General features: G+C 30.2%; 1 protein-coding gene across 6 annotated transcripts in view; it reads right to left on the bottom strand.

Annotated features, from left to right (window-relative positions):
* The window catches only part of LOC148236495 (uncharacterized), an 80,052-nt gene that overhangs the window by 53,375 nt on the left and 3,842 nt on the right, over positions 1-22,835 (bottom strand). For 2 of the 6 annotated variants that reach the window (XR_015809099.1, XR_015809087.1), the window contains exon 1: positions 9,934-9,948. Coding sequence is in view for 4 of the 6 variants with exons in the window: in XM_088182967.1 (XP_088039093.1) it covers positions 9,934-9,963 (30 nt within the window). In the remaining 2 variants the exon portion in view is untranslated. Of the gene's footprint in view, positions 1-9,933; positions 10,068-14,177; positions 14,327-22,835 lie in introns of those variants that run through there. The other 4 variants (XM_088182966.1, XM_088182964.1, XM_088182967.1 and 1 more) reach the window with 3 other exon arrangements.

Here is a 22,835-nt window from a genome sequence, read left to right as displayed (position 1 = left end):
TGATTCCGCAATTCTTCGTTATACATTATTTTACATATTATATATTAATATAATTATATATAATCAAACTATCAAATTAATATACATTTGATATTACGAAATAAAATATATGTATTATACATACATATATATGTAATGAGTACAATATTTGCGTTGTGAATGCTCTGTTGTTTTCCTAAATAAGCACTGCAATAGTCACAAAGGAGAAACTGGGGTATTTTAATTTGCTGCTAAAGCCAACAGAGGGGAACATCTGGTACTTAAGTAATCCCACAGGATGTATCTGGCAAAAAGGCCGTATCCTGACGCAGACATCAAGCAACAAACGAACTTTTGGTGCCTTTGTTTCGCAAAAAAAATGTGCATTTGACACACTTCCTATTTATTTTTTCGCCAAAAGAGAAATATATATATTAAATGACACATATCACTTTTCTGTCGAATGCAATAAAATAAATATTAAATCATATAGTGGCAAAAATCGATTGTATCAAAGAAGAAAGAGAATATAGGTTGAAATATAATGAAATTATTATTTTCAACAGAGTTGTACGCATTTTGTATGTATACAAAAGAACGCGAACAATTCCTTAGATTGGAATGAAATATTAAAATTACTTGCATGTTTTCATTTAATAAGTACATTTTTTTGTTGGGATAACGCTTATATTGTCTTTATTGCTATACAATAGGATTTCGTATGAAATGTTTAATGAAATATAATTAAAATAAGATTGAGCAGAATACAAAAATGCTCCACAGTATTTATACCAAACATATTTTTATTTTACAAAAAAAAAAAAAAATCATTATTTTATATAGTATATGACGCTATCTATTTTACTAAAAATGCTTTGAATTCCCTGTTTCATTTAATTTAATTAATTCTATTTGCAAAAAAAACGTTGATACATCAACTGCTTGAACGCCAGCGGTGTAAAATATAATATCTGAAGCTGTATACGCTTCATTTAAAATATATAATGACAAAAGTTTTATCAAAGAGTCTCTCGTCCATAAATTTCTTAAAAGAAATTTCATTAATGAAAAGTTATTCGTCGATAATTCGGCAAATGGACGCTGAATTGTAAGAAATTTAACATTTTTTTAAGGTTTATAGAAATAAATATTTGCACTGAATAAAAATCTAAATAATGTATAGAAAAAGAACATTTCATAGGTTGTTGAAATACAGAAAAGGGTACTAAGAAGAGAAACTCAATACTAATAAAATATCCAATTACGTTTATCGTTCAGTCCTTTAGTTTATATTTATAGGAAAACCTTTTCTTCCGGCGTATATATTTATTCTTAAACTACATATATATTATATTTAACTTGTCCACTTTTATTCTATTTTAAATATTCCAAAGTACATAATTCACAGATGATATGTTCTGACGTTATGATGCATATGCTTCCCCTGGGACACATTATGTCCACATTCACTACAGTCCACTTTCCCGCTTAATAATAAAAATGATATATTATACACAAAAATGAATTGAACTAATATTTTCATAAAACAATAGTGATTCATATATTAATGTTATTTATAATAAATAAACCTGTTTTATTATATAAATATAGATGATTTGTGATATCGATGTTAAAAAACGTGTTCAGCTGTAATCTGAGAAATCTCATGTTATGTAATTTTATCCGAAATATTGTTATCTTACATAAATATCCATGAGATAAATTCTACAATATCACATTGTGTTCTTTGAGTTCCTGTGTCTCATTTAATAATACAAAAATATTGCGTAATTGCGTAAAAATATATTAGATGTATTATATATGTTTTCGAGCTTCAAAGGAACGTGCTCGACCTTTTATGGAAAAATTATCAATTTCATGAATGTTTTTCCAATCGGAATAGGGGAATACAAATTGTTAGCCCGTGGGACGAAAATCGTTTTGAAAATTTGTTACTTTTTGCCCTCGGCGAGCAAAAGTGAAAGTGAGACAGTTCGCGAAGTATATATTTTTTTAAAACAATTCCCGTTTTCGTTGCTGCGGCCGGAAAAGATTTCGCAAAAAAAACGTCCGCGACAGAAAAACATATATATATATATATATATATTTCTGTGGAGAGAAAAAACTTTTGGTCGTGAATGATTGTGAAAGTTTTCTCTTCAATTTTCTGCTGCATTCCCAGTGGAAGTGAGACATTCTGCTATTTTAGTACACTTTGCCTTTTAAATATATTTTTAGCGATAAAAATGTTTTTTTCTTATTTTTTATAAATACATACATAATATGTTAAAAAATACATATTTCAACAAATAATACTTATAAAAATCATAAATTAATAACCACAAATTCACCTTAGCTTAGCACAGATGATCTACTTTCACATCTTTCAATCTTCCCAATACAATAAATTAAATTAAGCTTCACAATCTTTTATTGAATATGAAGTATCAAAATATAAATTAATCATAGCTCTTTTATAAGCATTCTTATTCCTCACCAATGACAGATTAATGTACAAAATTAAAGTACACCCATACCTCGCTATACGGCCGCTCTTTGTACGGCATTTCGCTATAACGGCCCTCTTCAATTAAGGCACGTTTTCGATTTACGTCCTAAAATGTTTCGCTATAACGGCAAAAAAACTTTTTTTCGATGTCGATTTTTTAAAAAATTTAAAAATAGATTTACTTTGCATAATTTTAAAATGACAGGTGAAGCAGCTAGCGCCGATGAGGCCGCATCTAAGGAATATCCCAAAATTTTAAAGGGAATTATTGAAAGAGGTGGTCATAAACCTGAACAAGTGTTTAACGTAGACGAAATAGAGCTTTATTGGAAGCGAATGCCTGATTGCACGTACATTTCAAAAACCGAAAAATCTGCGTCTGGTTATAAGGTGTCTAAAGAACGATTAATTTTGCTACTTGGTGCAAATGCCACGGGTGATTTTGAGCTAACACCACTTTTAATATATTTGTCCGAAAATCCAAGGCCTCTTAAAGGACTAAATAAAAATCAATTACCCGTCATATGGAGATCCAACAAGAAAGCTTGGATGACTAAAGCTACTTTAGAGGATTGGTTCAAAAATCACTTTTGCACAGAAGTGAAAAAATATTTGCGAGACAATACCTTAAGCAACAAGGCTTTGCTAATTTTATATCATCCTACTAATTTATCCGAACTATCTGAAGATGTCATGATTGAGTACCTTCCGAAAAATACAACAGCTCTGATCCAACCAATGGAACAGGGTGCAATAGCCACTTTTAAGGCATATTACCTACGCCGAACTTTCCGACAACTTATAAGGGAAACCGATGGTAAATCTTCAATTAAAACATTTTGAAAAAACTATAACATCAAGGATGCTGTTTACAGCATTAGTGAATCATGGAAGGAATTAAAATTAACAACAATGAACCATGTTTGGAAAAAAATATGGCCAGAATGTGTAAAAAGTACTGATGCAGAAGTTAATTGCCTTCCTGAAATTAGGCAAAACATTTTGGATCTAGCACATGATCTCGGCTTTAAAGGTTTGAACGAACGTGATGTGCTTGATCTACTTGAAGCTGATAGGGAACCCCTTTCATATAAGGAACTCATTCAGTTGCAAGCAGAACCGGCATTTGATGAAGAGACAGAACAGCTAACATCAAAAAAATTGTCAAAAGCTTTTTCCTATTTCGAACAAGGAATAAACATCTTCCTTGAAAACGATCCTGACGTCGAACGTAGCGCTAAAGTTTCTCGAGGAATTAACTCAGCCATTAGCTGTTATTAATCACTGAAGAACGAAAAATACAAAAAGGCAAGACAAACAACGTTGGACAATTTTTTTAAGCCAGGCCGATCCTTACCAGCGAAAAATGAGGACGACAGTGATCTGCAGGTTACCATTTCTTCATCGTCTTCAGATTAAAGACATTTTTAAAAAAATTATGTATGTATTAATACACATATTTTATGTAACATGAAGTTGTTTAATTTTTGTTTATGGATTATTGTTGGTTTTTGGAGTCTGTTATTATTTTATGTACAAATGTTTGTACTTGTTATGTATGTATTTTTGATTTAAATGAAATAAAAAGATAAAATGCATTTTAAATGATAAATCACGTTACATATTTAACAAATTTGGAACCGATCCCATTGAATTTGTATGAATTTGTATTAGAATAATTGATTCGTTATACGGCTTTTCGCTTTGCGGCCAAGTTTCGTGGAACGTATCTAGGCCGTAAAGCGAGGTATGGGTGTACTAGAGATACGCCTCAATATATATATATTTTTTTTAATTCATTCTTGCTATTAATTTCAGGTATTGAATGAACAAATATGTATAAAAAATTAAATTGTATTATAACATATATATTATATAGATTTAGCTTTAAAAAGCTAAAAGCTCCTTAAAATACTACTTTCAAATGGCACTCGATCAATATTTTTTAAAGTACTTAATCTCTGAATTTGCGATATAAAGGACGATCGTTAAAACTCGACGGTATTATTACATAATAAGAGCAAAATATTAAGCGTTAAATTTAATCGAACGTTAAAGAAAAATCCACAAAGCACTTATTTCTCGGCCCTTATTTAAAATTCAAATTCAAAGTCTTAATTAGATAAGGCCGAAGTTACCACTAATTATAAATGATGTGGACCCTTTTCACCGACCGATCCGTTTTTTTGTCATCTCTCTCGCTTTCGACGGGTGTGTTAACTTTGTGACGCTTTACCAACACTTTTTTTAAAACGAATTTCGTGTGTAACAAATGGTAATTGAATTTTCGCCGCCGTCCCGCATAAATCACACGTGCAGAGTCAGACATGTTCGTTAATTGCGAAAATATAGCCGTCGAACTAAGCGAAAATTAAACTCGTGCGTGAATGTGAAGGGTTTAGATTGCAAATCACACAAAATTAATGATTTTTGATAATTTCCAATCACCTCTGAATTTTCAATGCGTGAAAATCGAGAAAGCGTCTTGAGGAAAAATATTAATAATTATAATAATACCGTGCTAGTGGCGACCACACATATAGGCACATTTAAAAGGGCGATTGTGTCATTGTTAATGACCGTGACCATAAACGTTCGTTTATTAACAATGAGACAAACATCATGGCACAAGAGGGATTTCTTTTGACCACACACATCTTTATTGATGAACAAAAGTAAAATGTTGCAAATGGTTTTTGCTAATCGTCAGATACTGTTGTTTTGATTAATTTTTTTTAACAATCTATTAATTTGACAACCGCCGTCGACCAGCGGTCTTTGTTATTATTTAATTTTGATTGATTTTAGTAAACTTACTTGGCGTAATAAAATTATACGAACGTTCTTCAAGTTTTTACTGAGGTATAATCCCATTTAAGTAACGACCACGTGAGTGCTCTCCGTTATTGGATCTGTCTGAAAATTTTCAACGGAAAAAGCAACGTGAATTGGTGCTGTGAGGCAGAACGGCCAGCCATAACACGATAGCGTAATCTAAAATAAAGCAAACGTAAATTTTTATCACCGCAACAAATTGAAAAAGAAATCCAAAGCACTGCTCAAAACAAAAATTATTCGATCATATTAAATCATAAAGATATATTTTACTAGAAAAATTATATTCGCAGATAATTTTTTTAAGTATTTAGCTATGGAAAAAATTGTTTTAGAACTTCTCATCTCCTTCTTAATTATGAATAATGATGAAATGGATAGCTCTCGAACTGACTTTGTTAACCCAAATTGAGTATGGTACATTTGTATGGCGATTGTGGGTGGTTCAATGCGATTTTATGACATGATCAAGTTCGAACAATGCTTTAACGCGACTTAATGTATAAGTTGACTATTAAATGATCTCAGATCGAATTTAATATAAATATATATGATATGGTGAATATAAGGAAAATAACACAAGTTATGTTAAGGAACAAATTTATGGGAATATTTTTAACAAATAATTTAATTTGCACATTCACGTAGACAGGTGCCAAAAGTGCAAAGAAGTAAAAATTAAAACGTCACGCGCCGAAAAAGCTAGAAAAACCAAAAGATGCCGAACTAGCTAGAAAAACCTAACAAGAAGATAAAGCGCTAGCCTAAAAAACCCAGGACAATATTTTGTTAAAGAAAAAAATACCGTAAACAATATAAAATAAGTCTATTATTGCTTACTAATATTTTTAAATCAGTTCAAATGCAAACTTTTAATAATCCAACAATAACATAATATGGACTTGCCCCACTTTCAAAATCAACGGCTCATATATATGAAATCCGTTTGGTAATCATAATTATTATGTGAAGTTTTAACCACCTGTACATTCTATACGATAAACTAAATTTAAACTCAAACTTCAATATGACAAAAAAAAAAGATTTTTTTAAATAAAATTTACTCCAAATTAAATTAAATAAATTTGGTGTAAAACAACAAAGAATTGGTTTATAATGTGTAACCGTGGGGTTTAAACACCTAAACCACCTAAGAGTGCATCCGTCTCGAGAAGTTAATCGCCCGTTAGTACAACTGAAAAAACTACTATTTGTTCGGAAAGGATGCGTGATATATAATACGTTCTACCTTGAGCATGATACTATCGCCAGAATAGCGATCTGGACCGTGAGAGTGCATCTCGAGGCGTGTTCAAATAGCGATGCAATTGGCTCGTAAGCATCCTCATCTGCGATTCGGCAGAGCTGTCTCGAATCAGTATTAAAAAAAAATACACTTGTTCACAGGGACACCACACATAATACGGATCATCTAGAGAGTATTATAAGAACACATCACGACAGACTGTTCCACCGAAATAACAGCCGACAATAATACAGCACGACACGCCAGCGAATTCTGTGACTTTCAATACCTGACATTTTATCATAATTTATGGCGGTATCTACATTACTCTATATGTTTGGTTATTTAAATATGTTAAAAAAAATGTTACAGACTTTCTTCACAAAACCTGAAGTATATAATCAAACGCTTGAATGAACTTTATGATTATTATTGTCAACTCGATATTATCTGCTAAGTTGCATCATATCTGGCAATATACATGTAAATTTTTCTCGTAAGCCAAGACACAATTGTTCTTTCATTGTCGCCCCGGCAGCGTTGATGAATTATTTTTCATTGTTTCCAAGAAAAGCCATTTATAACGAAAGAGAGATAAAGAAGAGACTAATGAAAAATTTCCACAGCCCTCTTTTGTTCGCCGCCCGCTTCGATTCTCCTCTCGATTGCCTCTCTCACCGAAAGCTCTAAAGACAAGATAGTATGCTAACACGCCTATAAGGAAACTAATCAAGCGCCAAGTGTATTTCATCGAACACCCTGTGAATTAGTTGGCATTCCGCCTCGATAATCCGACACGAATGCATTCTCCCGTGGCGAGCAATTCGCTTTTATCCGACAAGAAAGTGCATCAAACCGGTAGCGAGTGCAGCGTGCAAAACACCACTGGAAAATCTATGCAACCCTTAATAAACATGAAAGGGAATATCTGCGGCTTTTCCGGTTTAAAATAGCGCTTTTCTTTTAATAGAACTTCTGCTTGAACATCTGCTGCACAAAGCGCCGTTAATAATCTACAACCATACGTATTATAAACATAGTCCATTAATACGCCGCAAGCTTTGCGCAGTTGCTATAATTTATATACTCGACTCGATAATGATACTAAGTGTGCATTGTTAAATCGTATTATTTTGTTGAAACTCGTTAACCTCTTTGCGAAAGCATGAACAGAAAACCACTTTGCCTCAAAGCTTTCATATATGAAAGCTCACATCTGAAGTTCCTTGTGCTTTGTATAAATAGGTTTACGATTCAAAGTAAGGATACTGTAAGCGCATTGCATGATTAATGGTTTATTTTTGCTACATATAAAAACATCAACATATCAAGCACGACATTAAATTATAGATTTGGAATTAACTAAGCATTTGCATTGCTTTATATTCATTAAATATTCAATCGAAGATGATTTGCATATGAAAATGTGCTTTAAAATACATTAATATTTGACATACTAAAAAAATATGGTATTAATTTTTAACTAAAATATTAACTGATGTAATAGATACAATAAATTAGATGTGGACCAAATTAACTTATATCATATGTTACTTTAACGATCTCGCATCTACTGAATACCACTTTGATTTTTCTTCGCAGATAATATAACACCTACACGTTTTATATATAAAGCTTAGAAAAAAGGGTCACGCAGATGTTACAGATTGGCATGAACGATCATAAATCTTAAATATTGTGATCCCACTGAGCTTCTGGACTACCTGACCTTTTCACGTCGTCGCGTCGCTAGAGTTAACAATGAAAGACGAGTAAAATAAATGATGCCAACTATTTATAAAATATTCATATCATACACTTAGTCATTTCTAGTTTGTGAAAAACATTAACATAGTATTAAATGTACGTAAATCATATACATTTTTAGCGTTTGATTCATTGCTGAACAACGAGCGTGTAACAGTTAGTTTTTCGCTAAGTTGTAAGAAATATTTTGCCTGTCATGCTTAATTTTTTTTTCGGTCATATTTTATGATGTAAATGACAATAATAAATAACATACTAAATATATAGCTCGGGTTAACGTTGCTTATAAATTGTATATAAGACAGAATTTTTTTTTCAAAAATTCTAAATAATATTACAAATTGTAATACAGACATTAGTTAACATTTTGCTAACTATCATAATTAAGATATAAGTATTTTTTGATTTACAGTAAAAGCTACTACACGTATGTTGCTATCAAAATAAATGTTATTATCCCTGTTATTTTTCACAATGCGACATAATAGAAACACATTAATACTGTGGGGTCTTATTCTTGAAACTCGCTGTAATGACTGTGAGCAAAAATGATCATTCATCAATAAGAATAAACTAACTAGACAATAGTTTTAAAAAAATAGCTTCACATAAATAACACGCAAAAATTCTCCGGCATTAAATGAATATTTTTTGTTACGAAACGGTCACGGGAAACAATATATCACCGGAAGACAAATCACCGTAATGTCACAAAATCCCGTTGCACAATTTGACCTCGAAGATGTCCATCAAGAAAATGTAGCTTTCTAAAGGCGTATACATATTGCGTTGTTTTAAGAAGCGAGTGCAACAGCGATGATCGCTGCATGATTGTGATTCGTCAGCGAGTTTTGCAACCTTTAATACTTAAGGCTGATCTCCAATGGAGACTTGGCAGACAGGCGAAGATACGGCCTGAGACTCCCGAACACGATCATTGCAGCATAGAGGAACTGACCTCCAGACACTGTCACAAGACCCCTGAGGATCTTCCACGGACATCATCCCTCCACCAGCTTTTCTGTCACTACTCGGAGAAAACGATATTCGCCCCAGCATAGCTTATCGCAATATATGCAATATAAACTAATAAATTATTATCAGTTTTCACCTGCGCCTTTCTAGCTACAAAGTTACACCCCTTAGGGTTACTAAACCTTAAAATACCATAGTATGTGTTGCAAAGTTAGCTCACATGAAATTTTTAATATCATTAAAAACAAAATAAGTCCTAGAATTGCTAGATTAGATAACACGTTGATTAAATACTTTCCCGAAATTTGCATTCATTAATTAACATCTTGCTTATCTTTTAGTTATTTCCCAAAATTGCTCAAATTCACTCGTTAAAAAATCCCGAACCGTTATCATCAAGCTCGAATTTCTTGTTAATAATTTTATATCCCAAATATAAAAGGAATTCAGCTTCCGCGAAAATCACTCGACAACACATCGATTAAATATTTCAACGGAGCATATACGCGCTAATTTAAATATAGAAAAATTTACGTGTCTTTTAATGTTAGATATAGAACGAGCTTTCGACGCGGTATGGCATGACGGTTTGATTAATAAGCTATACAATTATATAAAATACCTGACTATCAGCTACGCTTGTTACGCTCATGCCTGAGAAGTAAAAACTATGTTGTTTCACTGAATAATGAACACTCGATACCGCGTAAAATTCCAGCTGAAGTTTCTCCAGACGTTTCTCTTTATCTTCTATTCCTAAAATTAAAAAATACGCGTTTATTTTTATACTATACCTTTTTTAACGAGTGCATACTAATCTTTTAAAAAGGTAAATAAATATTTTGATAGGTGAAAATTTGAATACAACCAGAATAAAATATGTTTACGAAACTTTTGCACCGCAGGGCAGTAATATCAGGCGCATACGGTGAGATATATTCCTTTCGCTCGCTCGCGTGGTAAGTGATGAAAGTGAGTGAGAGATAGGGCGTTCGTTACATGCATTCCGCACGCCCACTTCTTCTCACTCGCTCTCATCACTTAACACGCGAGCGAGCGAAGGGGAATATATCTCATCATACGCGTCTGAGCAATATAGAATGGAAATCTAACGTTAAATACCCATATAATTATCTAATAAAAATGTCTGCAATGAAACAAAAATTTCCATGGCAGACGGCCTTTACAATCCCCACCCCTCCTCTCCCTCCTCCCCCCACTGAGCTACGCTGCATATCCACATATTATTTTATTCTTAATAAAATATGTAAAAAATATTTTTTTTTAATTTAATGAAATGTAGTAATGGTTATCTATCAGACATTTCACTATTTTAGCACGACTTGAACAAACAATGAAAATCATCTGGTGTCTATACTCAATTCTAAGAAACTGAGCAAATTTTCGAACCAACCGGGACATAAAATCAGCATTTTTCAACTGTTGCATACTGGTTTTACATATTCATCCATCGCGAAAATGCCGCCCCCAAACAAGTACCGCCCGGGGCGGTCCACTCCCGCTATTTTTTTCTAAATTACAAATTATTCAAAATAAATCAATTAAATAATATCTAATACACACTTTTATACTTATTTAAAATAAATCTATAAAATAATATACAATAAAAATGTCTATAAAACTTGATAATAGCCTTTAACCCTTTGAGAAGTATCGCCGTACATGTACGGTGGTCGATCTTTCACTGTTTTGAGGTACCCCAGATAGTTACATATAACTGAAAAAACATTATAATTATTTAATATGTGTTTTAATTTGAATTAATATAATGATATCTATAGAAAATAATCGCAATAAATTAAAGAGTATGAAATAAATTAACATACCAAAAAGTATTTATAATATTGATACAAAAAAATTACAAAAGCCAAATATTATATAATACATACGTGAATTAAATTACCGAAATTTAATAATAGAAGTGTTGAAATAAATTATTAAAACATACTAATTTTCATATAATTTATTGTAAATGCAATATAAAATAATAATAAATAAATAACAACAAAAATTAATATGGAAAAATATGTATAATTAACTCACTCACATGTGTATACTAACAAATTAAATAATGTGTATAAATTAACTCACTTCTCAAAGGGTTGAATACAAAAGAAATAATAAATAAAAATATTTCGCGTAACCACACTAACCCACTAATATCGTGTATCGGAAACTACGATAAAAACAACTTTAAATTTAAGTATAAGTACAAAATGCCAAATCATATATTGCTTTAGTGGCTTAATACCACATGTCAATGGTTCCAGATCTTTAGCTAAATATACTTAAGCAATTAATCCATTGTTTTTTTCACTTTAATTGTAAAAGATATTTTTGATTTTTTTTCCTTAACCACCAACGTTTAACGTTTTTTAATTATAACAAAATTTTAAGCAAGAAAATTATGATAAACCAGTAACATGTATTATATATAATGTTTGTAAAATTAATAAGAAATAAAAAATGACACTTCGTAGCGTATTAAAATATGGATCGATATTGGTATCCCATGACAACAAAATAAAACAAAGAAAAATCTTATTTCAAATCCTACTTTATCTGAAGGAATGTGACTCTTTGGTGTGAATGTCTAATGAAATTTATCTGGTGTGAACTAAAAATTATGTTTATGCAATACATAGTACATAGTCTCCAGATTTAACTGCTCCTGAATTTTATTTATATGAATATTGTATTACAAGTTTAAACTATGCCATAAGAATACAAAAAGATATCATACCACATTAAAAACTGACTCATCTGTAAGTATATGGTTCCACGACAAAATCTCCACGGACATTTAGTCAAATACGTCCAGTGCAAAAGATGGTCTGACAAATGGTCCACACATTTGGTCTAACAACAAAACAACCACAAACAAAATTTTTTAAAAATAATAAGGGCGTATAATATATATATAGGTAAACCAATAAAATTAAATCGATCGCGAAGTATAAGTTTATATTTTAAGTAAATATAAACTTTCCAATAGAGTAATATAAATCTGTGAAACCCAACTTAATATGTACAGTTAGAGCAAGATCGATATTCGCATCGACGCTTTGGGGATGCGCGATTAAGGATCGGTCCCTCTGTAGCGAAAGGGTTGCCCTAATCGTTGATAAAATTCCATAAGTTATCGCCCGTGAGCGTAGGTGGCGGTAATCCCGACAAAGTCTGAGAGCTTGAGTAAGGTGACCTATGCAAAAGGCTTAAGGTTTAAGGAATCGGCCAGGGCACCCGTGGGACTACCTGATTTCGAGACTCTCGACTTCTAAAAATAACATAGGCGGTAAAGCAGACTTATTTATCGGTTTTAATATATACATATATAACTCCCTTATGTTTATAGCTCCACTGTTTATTTTATTATGAAACTTATTAACTATCAAAGAAAATCGGAGATTAGCTATCATTGTTTACAAACATTCTCTGAAATGATGCGACGTCTATCTATCCTTCGTCTTTTGATTATTTACTCTGTATAATAAGTTTGTTTAGTTTGTATTTTGGTACTCCAAAAATATGATCAATATATTGAAACTATCTTATCTTGGTGCTACGCAACACTTTTCATTTTTTTCTATACGCTGGAGGACTACAATAATTGTAATTCTATCCGTTTAGGAAATTTAGTTAAATAGCAAGGGTGATAAGGTTTTTGAGTAAATCTGGAGTTAAATGCAACATCGAGAAACTAGTCTCACTGCACCGCACGCATACAAGCAACCGGCAAATCTGCATCGTCTTATGAATCGATCCATAATAGATATGTTGTAAGATGCAGGTGGAAGTATAGTTACATAAAAAAATAAAACCGTAAATTTAATCACTTAAATAAGGTTGATTTCCAGGGGGTGTTAAGCATTGTCATATTTAAACAGGGGCTAAATAAGTTTGGGAACCAATATTATAGATAAGCGTGTTTTTGTTATTCAATATTTTTAAGAATAAGCGGGACAATTTACATATTTAAGGCCCCAAAATGTTCAAAGGGGAAAGTAAGTATGGTAACCCCCCTAGCTATGACCTACTTAAGCTTTCAATAAAGATATAAGCATAGGCTTAAACTTAATTTTGAATAAAGAAAAAATAACTTAATTTAGTAATTAAATAACAATGACGTTTTATTTTAAAAAATACTAAAAAAATATGTAGCTTGTAAGACTGTTTAAGAACGATTATATGTAGCTTGTAAGACTGCTTCAAATTTGGTATAATAATGAAATTTTGTTTCTTGCATACAAAAGAACAACGTTTTAGTGGCCTGCCAAAAAGGAACGAAAAGCGCTAGCATTGCCGAAAGCAATAAAAGCTAAAATATAATATATTGTAGGCACAAATAACTTCATAATGTGTCTGTTTTTAAGACGATCGTTTTCAAAATGCCAGCAAAATACCGTTTCCGAACGATAACAGGTAGTTAAACTACCTGGAATATTGTATAATAATATAATTTCACCCCTTGTATTTGCATAGGAACGGCGTTTTAGTGACCTGACTAAAGTTGATGCTCAGAACAATAGAACACCAACTATTCATATTCTTGCCGAAAGCAATTAACGTCTATTGTGTGCAACATATAACGAAATAATTAAATATAACTGTATCTCAAAAAATGGCCACAAAATAACGTGAATGATAATCTAGAACAAATTTATTTGTTAAAAACAGCTTGAAAGTCATTTTAAAAATTTAACGCAGATCGTTTGAATTGCTCAATAAGTTATACAATAGCAGAATCATTGATCTTCTGTATTTTGCTCAATTGTATATGACCCTTAACACTGCAATAGAAATAATTCTTTCAAAGTATCACTCGCACTTTACTTCCACTTCTACTTTCATTCGGAGATTTCACTTCCTATTTTTCTCCGACTTTACGCGAGAGTTTATCCCTGAACTCGAATCCAGTGGAGCTTACACCGAATCGACACAGACAACTACGAAACAGCTACTCTCACATTGATAGTCTCATCTAGGCCAGTCATCTTAAAAAGAGTTTGTTCTTTTAAATAATTTGAAGAACCACAACGCAGTATCTATATTTATATTTAAAATTGTGTGTATTTTACAGATTTAGTAAAATTATTTCACTTGCCAACAATTTTATGAATTATAAACCGGTCAAATTCTTCCCTATATTAATTGTAATATACATACATTACATTTTATGGTTAATAAGTTTAGTATCTCAATCTGTTTTACAACCGAACAATTCCAACATAAAAATAATCTGAAGATTTTAACCAAAAACATTCAAATTCATTAGAAGCTCTGCATGGTTTTTAACAAATTAAATCTTTTATCAATATATTTTTATGAGAACGGTAAAAGAGGATATTTAAAGCATTAAATGTATTTTATAGTCAATCTTATCGATTTCTAAGTGTATTTTTGCTACAAAGATATAAATTAAAATATATGTAGAAAAAAATCTGATATTATTTTTTTGGTCCATATAGTTTATTTGTTATAGAAATTATTATATACTTTTATTAACGAGCTAACTTTAATTATGTCATTCGTAAAAACTGTTATTGTAATAAAAACAAATTTATTACTTTTAAATCAATTCATCGTGAAATAATGAAAGTTTTTTTGTTTTACTGTGTGTGTTCGAAACACATTACTAAAATTGCAAAACCTCGACTGATTTCGATAGTGAGTGTCTATATGTAGACTTTTCACCTTTGCAATATTTTCCTTTCACCCGAATGGAGAAAATCCCGCGCCTAAGATGTGAAAATTCCTTGGGGAAGTCGAAATTGACACTTTGATATTCAAATGAGGGGTTACCGAGCCAGTATTGAGATGAATTTATTCCTTATCTTCGTGTCGTGCCACGAGAAAAACGCTGAATTGAAAATCGCTGATGAACGATGTGTATAAATCGGAGCTTTTTTATTCATGGCTAAACCAACAAAATCTACACCCACATCTACTTATATAATCCATGAAAAATTTATGCCACCACATTAAACATTGATATTGAAAATATATATACACATAAATAAATTTACTACGTATTATTATTATTACATTTATAAATCATGAAAATTAAAATATTAAATTATTTTAAAAGATACAGAGAAATTTATTTAATGTTGAAAAATTTTATATAAACTGAACTAAGTTTCAAACCATTTTCCAACATTTTGTATTGAATAATTGTTAAAATGTTAATAGCTCACATTAGATATCAATAGATGTCTCTTAATTATTATTTTTAAATATAATTTACCTGGTTCGGTGATTACTGCGCAAATGAATATCGGGTACAGCGAAAATTTTAAATAGCAAAAATTTTAATCATAGATGATCAATGTATACATGTGTGTATATTTAAGAATACGTCAATATACATATATATAAAAATGAATGTATATTATATATAACAGATGATAATATAATTTTAATTTAAAATATCATTCTTTAAAAATATTTATACACTTACATTTCCTATAATTATACAATAGAGAAATTAAAAAGCAGTTGGAATTAAAATTAAAATATATTTGACAATCAAACAATCACCTATGTTCAGAATTTTCGCTGTGTGGAATTTTTGTTTGCGCACTAATCCGGTCACCAATTTATATACATTATCATTTTATTAATCTATGACATTTATATAATTACTTTATTCTTAAAATTAAAAAAAATATAAATATATTTGTATTTATTTTCAACAATCGTTACAATAGGTTTTTTTATTTTTATTTAGTATTTAAATGAACTTGACAGTTCACTTCAAATTACAAAATCAATCATTATTGACTGGTTATTAACAATCAATTTTAATTTAGTGAAAAGCAATAATAATATATAATATATTGCAATTTTATGATAATTTTCAGCATCCATAACATCAATATAGTACATATTAATCTCACTGAATGCTTCATTAATCACCATAAATAACTGTTTTTCATAAACATAAGTATACTTAAAAAAGTACACACAAAGATTCAATCTAAAATAATCTTTAACTTTGTATTTTTCTAGTTAATTCAATCATATTTTAGTTCGAAACTCAACAAAAAAACATTAATGGCTTAGTATTGATGTTTGAGATATCCTTTGTAATTATTGAACGATCACCCAAAGATATACCTTGAAAATAACTTTCCCAATGGGTTGGAGGTGTAACTAGAGCCTCTCAATTTGTTTGATCTCTCATTCGTCCAAGGTTCGTGGAAGAATATGCCCCATCGCGAATCACTTGGGATCATTTACCAAGCTCTCTACGGGCAGCAATCATTCATCATCAATCGACCAGACAAAGACCGAGGTACCGACGTACAATGGACGAACGCTTTTCCAATACAGTATATTGTACTGAAAAAGTCAAGTTCTATATAAAAGTTTCTGGCGGGAGTGAATTCGGTACCCCATTTTCAAGTTTCTCCTAACAATATTAACGGAAATTTCTAAGCCTAATATTTCCTTTGTTTCTTCCCATGTATTTAACTTTCAAGTGTATTTATTAAATTGTATATTATTAAAAACAGTTTTTTATATACGTCTATATTTTTTTATTCTGGTGTTTGAAGTATTATCGGCTATATTTATTTAACAACAAATGTTGCACATGTTGTTTGAAAAAATGCATTTACCTTAAAGTGTAAATAAAAAACTGAGGTGTTTGTTAAAAAAATGTATTTTTATAATAAAATAAATAATTAAAAATTAAATTTGTAATCTGTTTAATCAATCCTCATTTTAAATTTGGTCCTGTTCAGTACAGTAGTATTTTGATTATTCTTTTCTCAAACGATGAACACGTCCCCGTAGGGCCTGTGATCGAAGAGGCCCGAAATTGCCACTATCAAATTTTTAATCATCGTGTAGATCTTCACACATGTGCCTGGACTCTTCTTGCGATAGCTGTGATTGATGGAAGACCTCCTTCTTTTTTTGGCCATGATACGCGAGGACAGAGGCAAACACGCCGAAATTGTTGGTTCGTTTGAACTTAGAAGCCGGTGATCGTATGTTCTGCAAAGATGTTCAGCTGTATTGACTGTGGCGCGAAACATGTGCTTTCTACGTAATGGTTCGGCTAACAAAAGCTGGACAAACAAACCAATGTCAAGTGAAACATTTATTTGCTACCATCGATACGCATTAATAAAATTGCTAATGTGTTTTCGAATATGTGGAATTTAAACAATATTTTTTATTTGGCAAAGTTTTTGATATAGTATCTGAGAAGATAATTTTATATAAAGCTATATTAATGAATAGAAAAATTAACAAATATTACATAATGATGAGTTAAAACGAAATTATATAATCACTTGATAAACATATTTTATCTTATTTTTGTACAAATTTTTCGCCAAATTCAAATTATTAGTTTCGATTTACAGTTTTTATAAATGACAAAATAAAATATAGTACACATATGTACTATATCTACATAATAATATAAAGTAGTATAGTTTTTTACCTGAAAATCGACACTTGATATTACATATAAAGCAACACCTCAATATATAAATTTGTAACTATGCTATTACTATTTATTTTAAGATAAATTCATATTTGGAAATACATAGATATAACTATTTATAGTATAAAAGTGGCTAATGGCATATTAAACATGGTGATGATAATATACAATAAATTCGAAACAATGCTACAATTTTTTACACAAATTTAAATTTTATAAACAGCATCAATTTCTCATTTAGAAATACAGCTAAATACCTTCGCATGCCCTGGACACCAAATTGCAGTGTAAAGAATATATAAAAAAATAACTTGAAATAAAATATAGAAAGCTTATGGAAACCCACATCCAAGAGCTAATACACACACCCTGAGTAACTGCAGGAACTATTCACCAATTTCTTCAACTTAAATTATACATTAAACACCCAACATTCTACTTTTTATTTCAGACAAAACGAAGCGTATTACGCAGCTCGCTAACACCACTTAAACTTAGACTTAGACTAGGAATCACTAAGCCTCCGACACATCAGGACTTCCACTTTGACACTTCGTTTGTTACATGTTTGCACATCCACATCGGTGTTCAAGGCATTCGAATTTCAAGAGCCCTGTAACTAAGACCACAACCGAAAAGGGCCCAACTCAACTTCAGACCAGCGAAGATCACAGAAGCCGCCACTTCTCTCTTCCCATCCACTGGTCCAGCTCGAGGTCCAAAATCCAGAGCGACCCACTTCGGAGATGCACCTTAAACACGTTTCAACTGCCGCGCAACAAACAATTTATCTTTGTCTTAACGAAATAAAGACCGCGGACTACACAACCCGGCGAAAGTTAAATAATAAATATGTTAATAAGATAAAGTACGAAAATTATATCATACATAAAAAAATAATAGTGCTTCTTTATTTTATTTTTAACTAATAATGTTTATGTTCAACTTTGAAAGTAGTATACATAAAAAAAAGGATTGAGCGTATTTTACATAAAAAAATCTAAAATGGAAATATGCGTTAAATTATTTTATAAATAATATATTATAAATAAAAAGTATTTTAAAACCGAAAAAGTGAAAATAAAATAAAAAAGAAAAATAATTCAAAGATTCACGCTAAATATATTTTTCCCCAAAACCCTACTAATACATATAATAATGCAAAAACTTATCTATAAACTATATCCTGCTAAAATAAAATCTGTTTATACCTAAATCTTATTTACCTAGAATAAAGAAATTATGACACAAACGATAGATTAAATTAATTTTATATTGTTTATGAATTTTAAAAATTTAGTAGCTCCGTTAGACAATGGAGCTACTAATTTTTTTTAATTTTTTTAGTGAATCCCATATAATATATCAAATTTTTACAGTTAACTGCAATTAAATATGAATTTAGAATTAGCGGACTACGTGATTAGTTAAAACCATAAGTTTAGTTAAAAACAAAAATACATTAATTTTAGACCAACAGAAGCCGTTGATAAAAAACAGCATTGAAAAATATTTTTTAATACATAATCACCCATTTTAAGTATACCTTTAATCAAAGACTAATAGTACAAACACATTATGAGATTCGAATCATGTTCTAACGAGACTTTTTATGAGACAGATGATGACCCCATCATCAATGGTCGAAATCTTTGAAAGAATGGTAAATAGAAGAGACGTGATACGTGAGCCTTAAGTTTTAATCTAGTATCAACTTATTTTAAAAGTGATATTGTGCTACGTATCATAATCAACAGCTAAATACACAAAAAAACTGTCCTTCTGCAAAGCAAAAGTGCTAATATATAGATTTTTTCTCAACATATACAATAAGTTTCCTTTAAAACATAGTTTGGCTTAAACAAATATTTTATTTCGCTTATTGAAATGTTTTAATAGTTTATTTTTTTTTAAATGCGTCATTAAATAGCTTTTTGCTAAATAAAAAAAATAGTATTATATTTTGTCATCGTCATAAATTTAAATGAATAATTTCTTTTATAAAATCAACCGTGAAAGTGTTTGTTTTTTATGAATGTTTTAACAGATGTTTAAACAGATAAAGCGTCTATTTATTTTTATATTTTAAGAAATGTGACAAATATTTACTTTTATCACCAACAAGTAAATCAATATAATAACATATTTTCAAGATGATATTACCTTTTTAAGGATATCTAATAAAGCAGAATATCATACAGTAACACGTATAATCTAATACACACAAAACATTTTTCAAGATTATTATTATTATACAAAAATTAGAATAGTGTTGAATTCAAGAAAAAGTACACTTTAAATAATTTGGCGCACAAGTCAATGAGAGAAAAGTAATCTAAAGATTTAATTTACACAAACATCCTCAAAAAACAAAGATAGAATTATATAATTCATATCAGTAAAAAAATTACCTCATTTTTCTAAATCTTCTGCAAAAACGTCTGCTAAGTCCTGCGCTGAATGGCGAGAGAATTACACTGACAAAAGTATTTATATTCTGAAGTGACTGTGATATTTACAGTGTCAACGCATTTTGTTTTATAATTAATGACAAAATAAAACCATACGCAAAAAAGCAAACATGCGTAAGAATGTCTGTTTGGAATATTTACTTACCAATACATTGATTGGTGCGTATAAGTATCACGAATTAATACGTGGATTCAAAAACACCAATCTAAAATAATTAGTATATGTTTAAAAAGATGTTTTGATGTATTTTAATTACTTTCTATATTGAATGAAAATTACACATACAGTAAGAATAATTTAAATCGGTACATACATATACGTCACAGTCCTTTATATTGTACAAAAAATATGAAATTGGATCATCTCCCAGCAAATATATTATTTTCGAGTTTTATTTATTCAACTTGTTTACCGTCAAACATTACTGATGAACTCATACTACACTATATAAAAATTCGCATTGTTTGAACAAGTTTTCGTTAGCTTGTTCCTCGATGCTTACATTGAGTTGGAGAATTAATGTTTAAGCTTCGAAGGTTATAATGAAAGCCTTATAAATTTAAACGCATCAATAATATATAAATATATGTTCAAATATGGAAAAACGAAGTATTTTTCTCGTCAGCGTTATCCAGACATTATTGCATGTATGTAAGAGTTTCAAAACAACTAGACAAAGTCAAGGGGTCAGTGCATAATGCGAAGGAATGTATTGCATATTTTCGCCGAATAGTACCAGAACTCAAGATATAATATTTCATAGAAATACGACGTTAGCAATTTCACACATTTTTTCAATCATAGCACGCAGATACAGTATTTATCAGACATAATAAGTACCACCAAATTCCATTACTTTTGTAATATATATTTAATATATTACTAATATTAGAAATATTATATAAACGCTTTAGCAAATTATATAGTAGTTAATATTATTTAATTCACCTAGCCTAACATATCCGTATCTTCTATATAATATAATATTGTTTTAAGCTGTCGCTTCCGCTTAAAAATTGAATTTGCTTCATCGATTTCTGAGCCACCAGTAATGCATTGTGTTGTTTCGACCAATGAAAAATAAGCATTCAAATATAAAACAAGATGGCCGACATCAACGCGACAACAGTTTTAAATAATTATTATTTATAACAAAATTTTGCTACGCAACAATAATTTTCATTAATCTGTCATGTGCGTTGTTTGATTTGACTGAATATAAATATTCGGATTGCAACTTAACTAGGTATGTTATAACTATGAAAATGAAATACATACATAATGTGTGTAAGGATTATAAGAATACATTGATTAAACTATTGTAGATTAACACTCATAAAACATTCTTCATAATGAAATCTTCATATTTTGAATTCCCGGCGACGGGCTCCGAGGCCAAAAAGTGAGTTTTTATTTTAACAATACATAAAAATTATTATTGCATCTGATTCAATGCACTTAGATTTGACTGAATATAATTACTCGAATTGCAAATAAACCAGAAACGTTATAAAAGTGAATGTGTAATATATCCTTAGTATGTATGAGGATTGAAAGTTAATGTCGATCAAATAGGCACTGACGCAGTGGGAACACTATATAAATATATACAGCTAACGGACAGCTTATAAATGTGTAGTTTCTTGGATTTTTTTTACATTTTACAATGATTATAAATATGTGAATGCATACCTGGAATAATCGATAGCCAAAATATCTAAGAGTGGGTTATTTTTAATTCCGATGTAGCAAAATATGTATTTTTCGTCATAGTTTTTTATCAATTTTTCTTCTGTGCAATCATTTCTCTTTTGGTACAGCCAAATTCAGGATATTCAGTTACATCAAACTTATGTAATATGTTCTTTATAAAAAGATAGTACTTCAACTTTTTGTTTATAAATACCAATTCTACGTTGTCGTCATATAGAATATAGATCATCAAAATGTTCTATCATTGCTTCTGAAAAATAATTAAAAACAATTAGAAAAATTAAACATTGAACACGTTATTACTACTAATATAATCCATAAATGACATTTAAACGACAACTGAAGAACAAAATTAACGGAAGTTACCGTAGAGGATTAAACATGTAGATTGCCATCACTTTTTTTAACTAAGTTGTACGTCAAAATTTAATTGTTTGCCATTCATAAATGTTATTAGATCTTTCATTGCTTTTGAAAATTAACTGTAAACGATACTATATATTGGGTAAAATGTAACTCTTTGTTTAAACTAATATGAGATTTTTCATTATTTAGTAATAAGTCCATTGTAATATGTTTAATTAATTTTGGTATGTATACCTTTAATTGTCAAATCACTGCTGTTTGTCTTTTAATATTTGATCCTAGAAAGTCAATAGTAATTCTGTTATAATAACCGTGATATATTATTCATATAACCAAACACTTACTGGCACACTCATAATTTATAGTTTTAATTATATTGTCAATAATTTAAATCATCTTCAATTAACATTTTGTAAGAAAAATAATGTGATTATAACATATTTCACTGTTTATTTAATTGCACCGAACACGCGAGCGTTTGACAGATGACA

Source organism: Plectrocnemia conspersa, unplaced genomic scaffold (genome assembly GCF_051122295.1).
Source record: "Plectrocnemia conspersa isolate PC_06_02 unplaced genomic scaffold, ASM5112229v1 ptg000003l, whole genome shotgun sequence".
Lineage (NCBI taxonomy): Eukaryota > Metazoa > Arthropoda > Insecta > Trichoptera > Polycentropodidae > Plectrocnemia > Plectrocnemia conspersa.
This window is presented reverse-complemented; position numbering and strand designations above follow the sequence as displayed.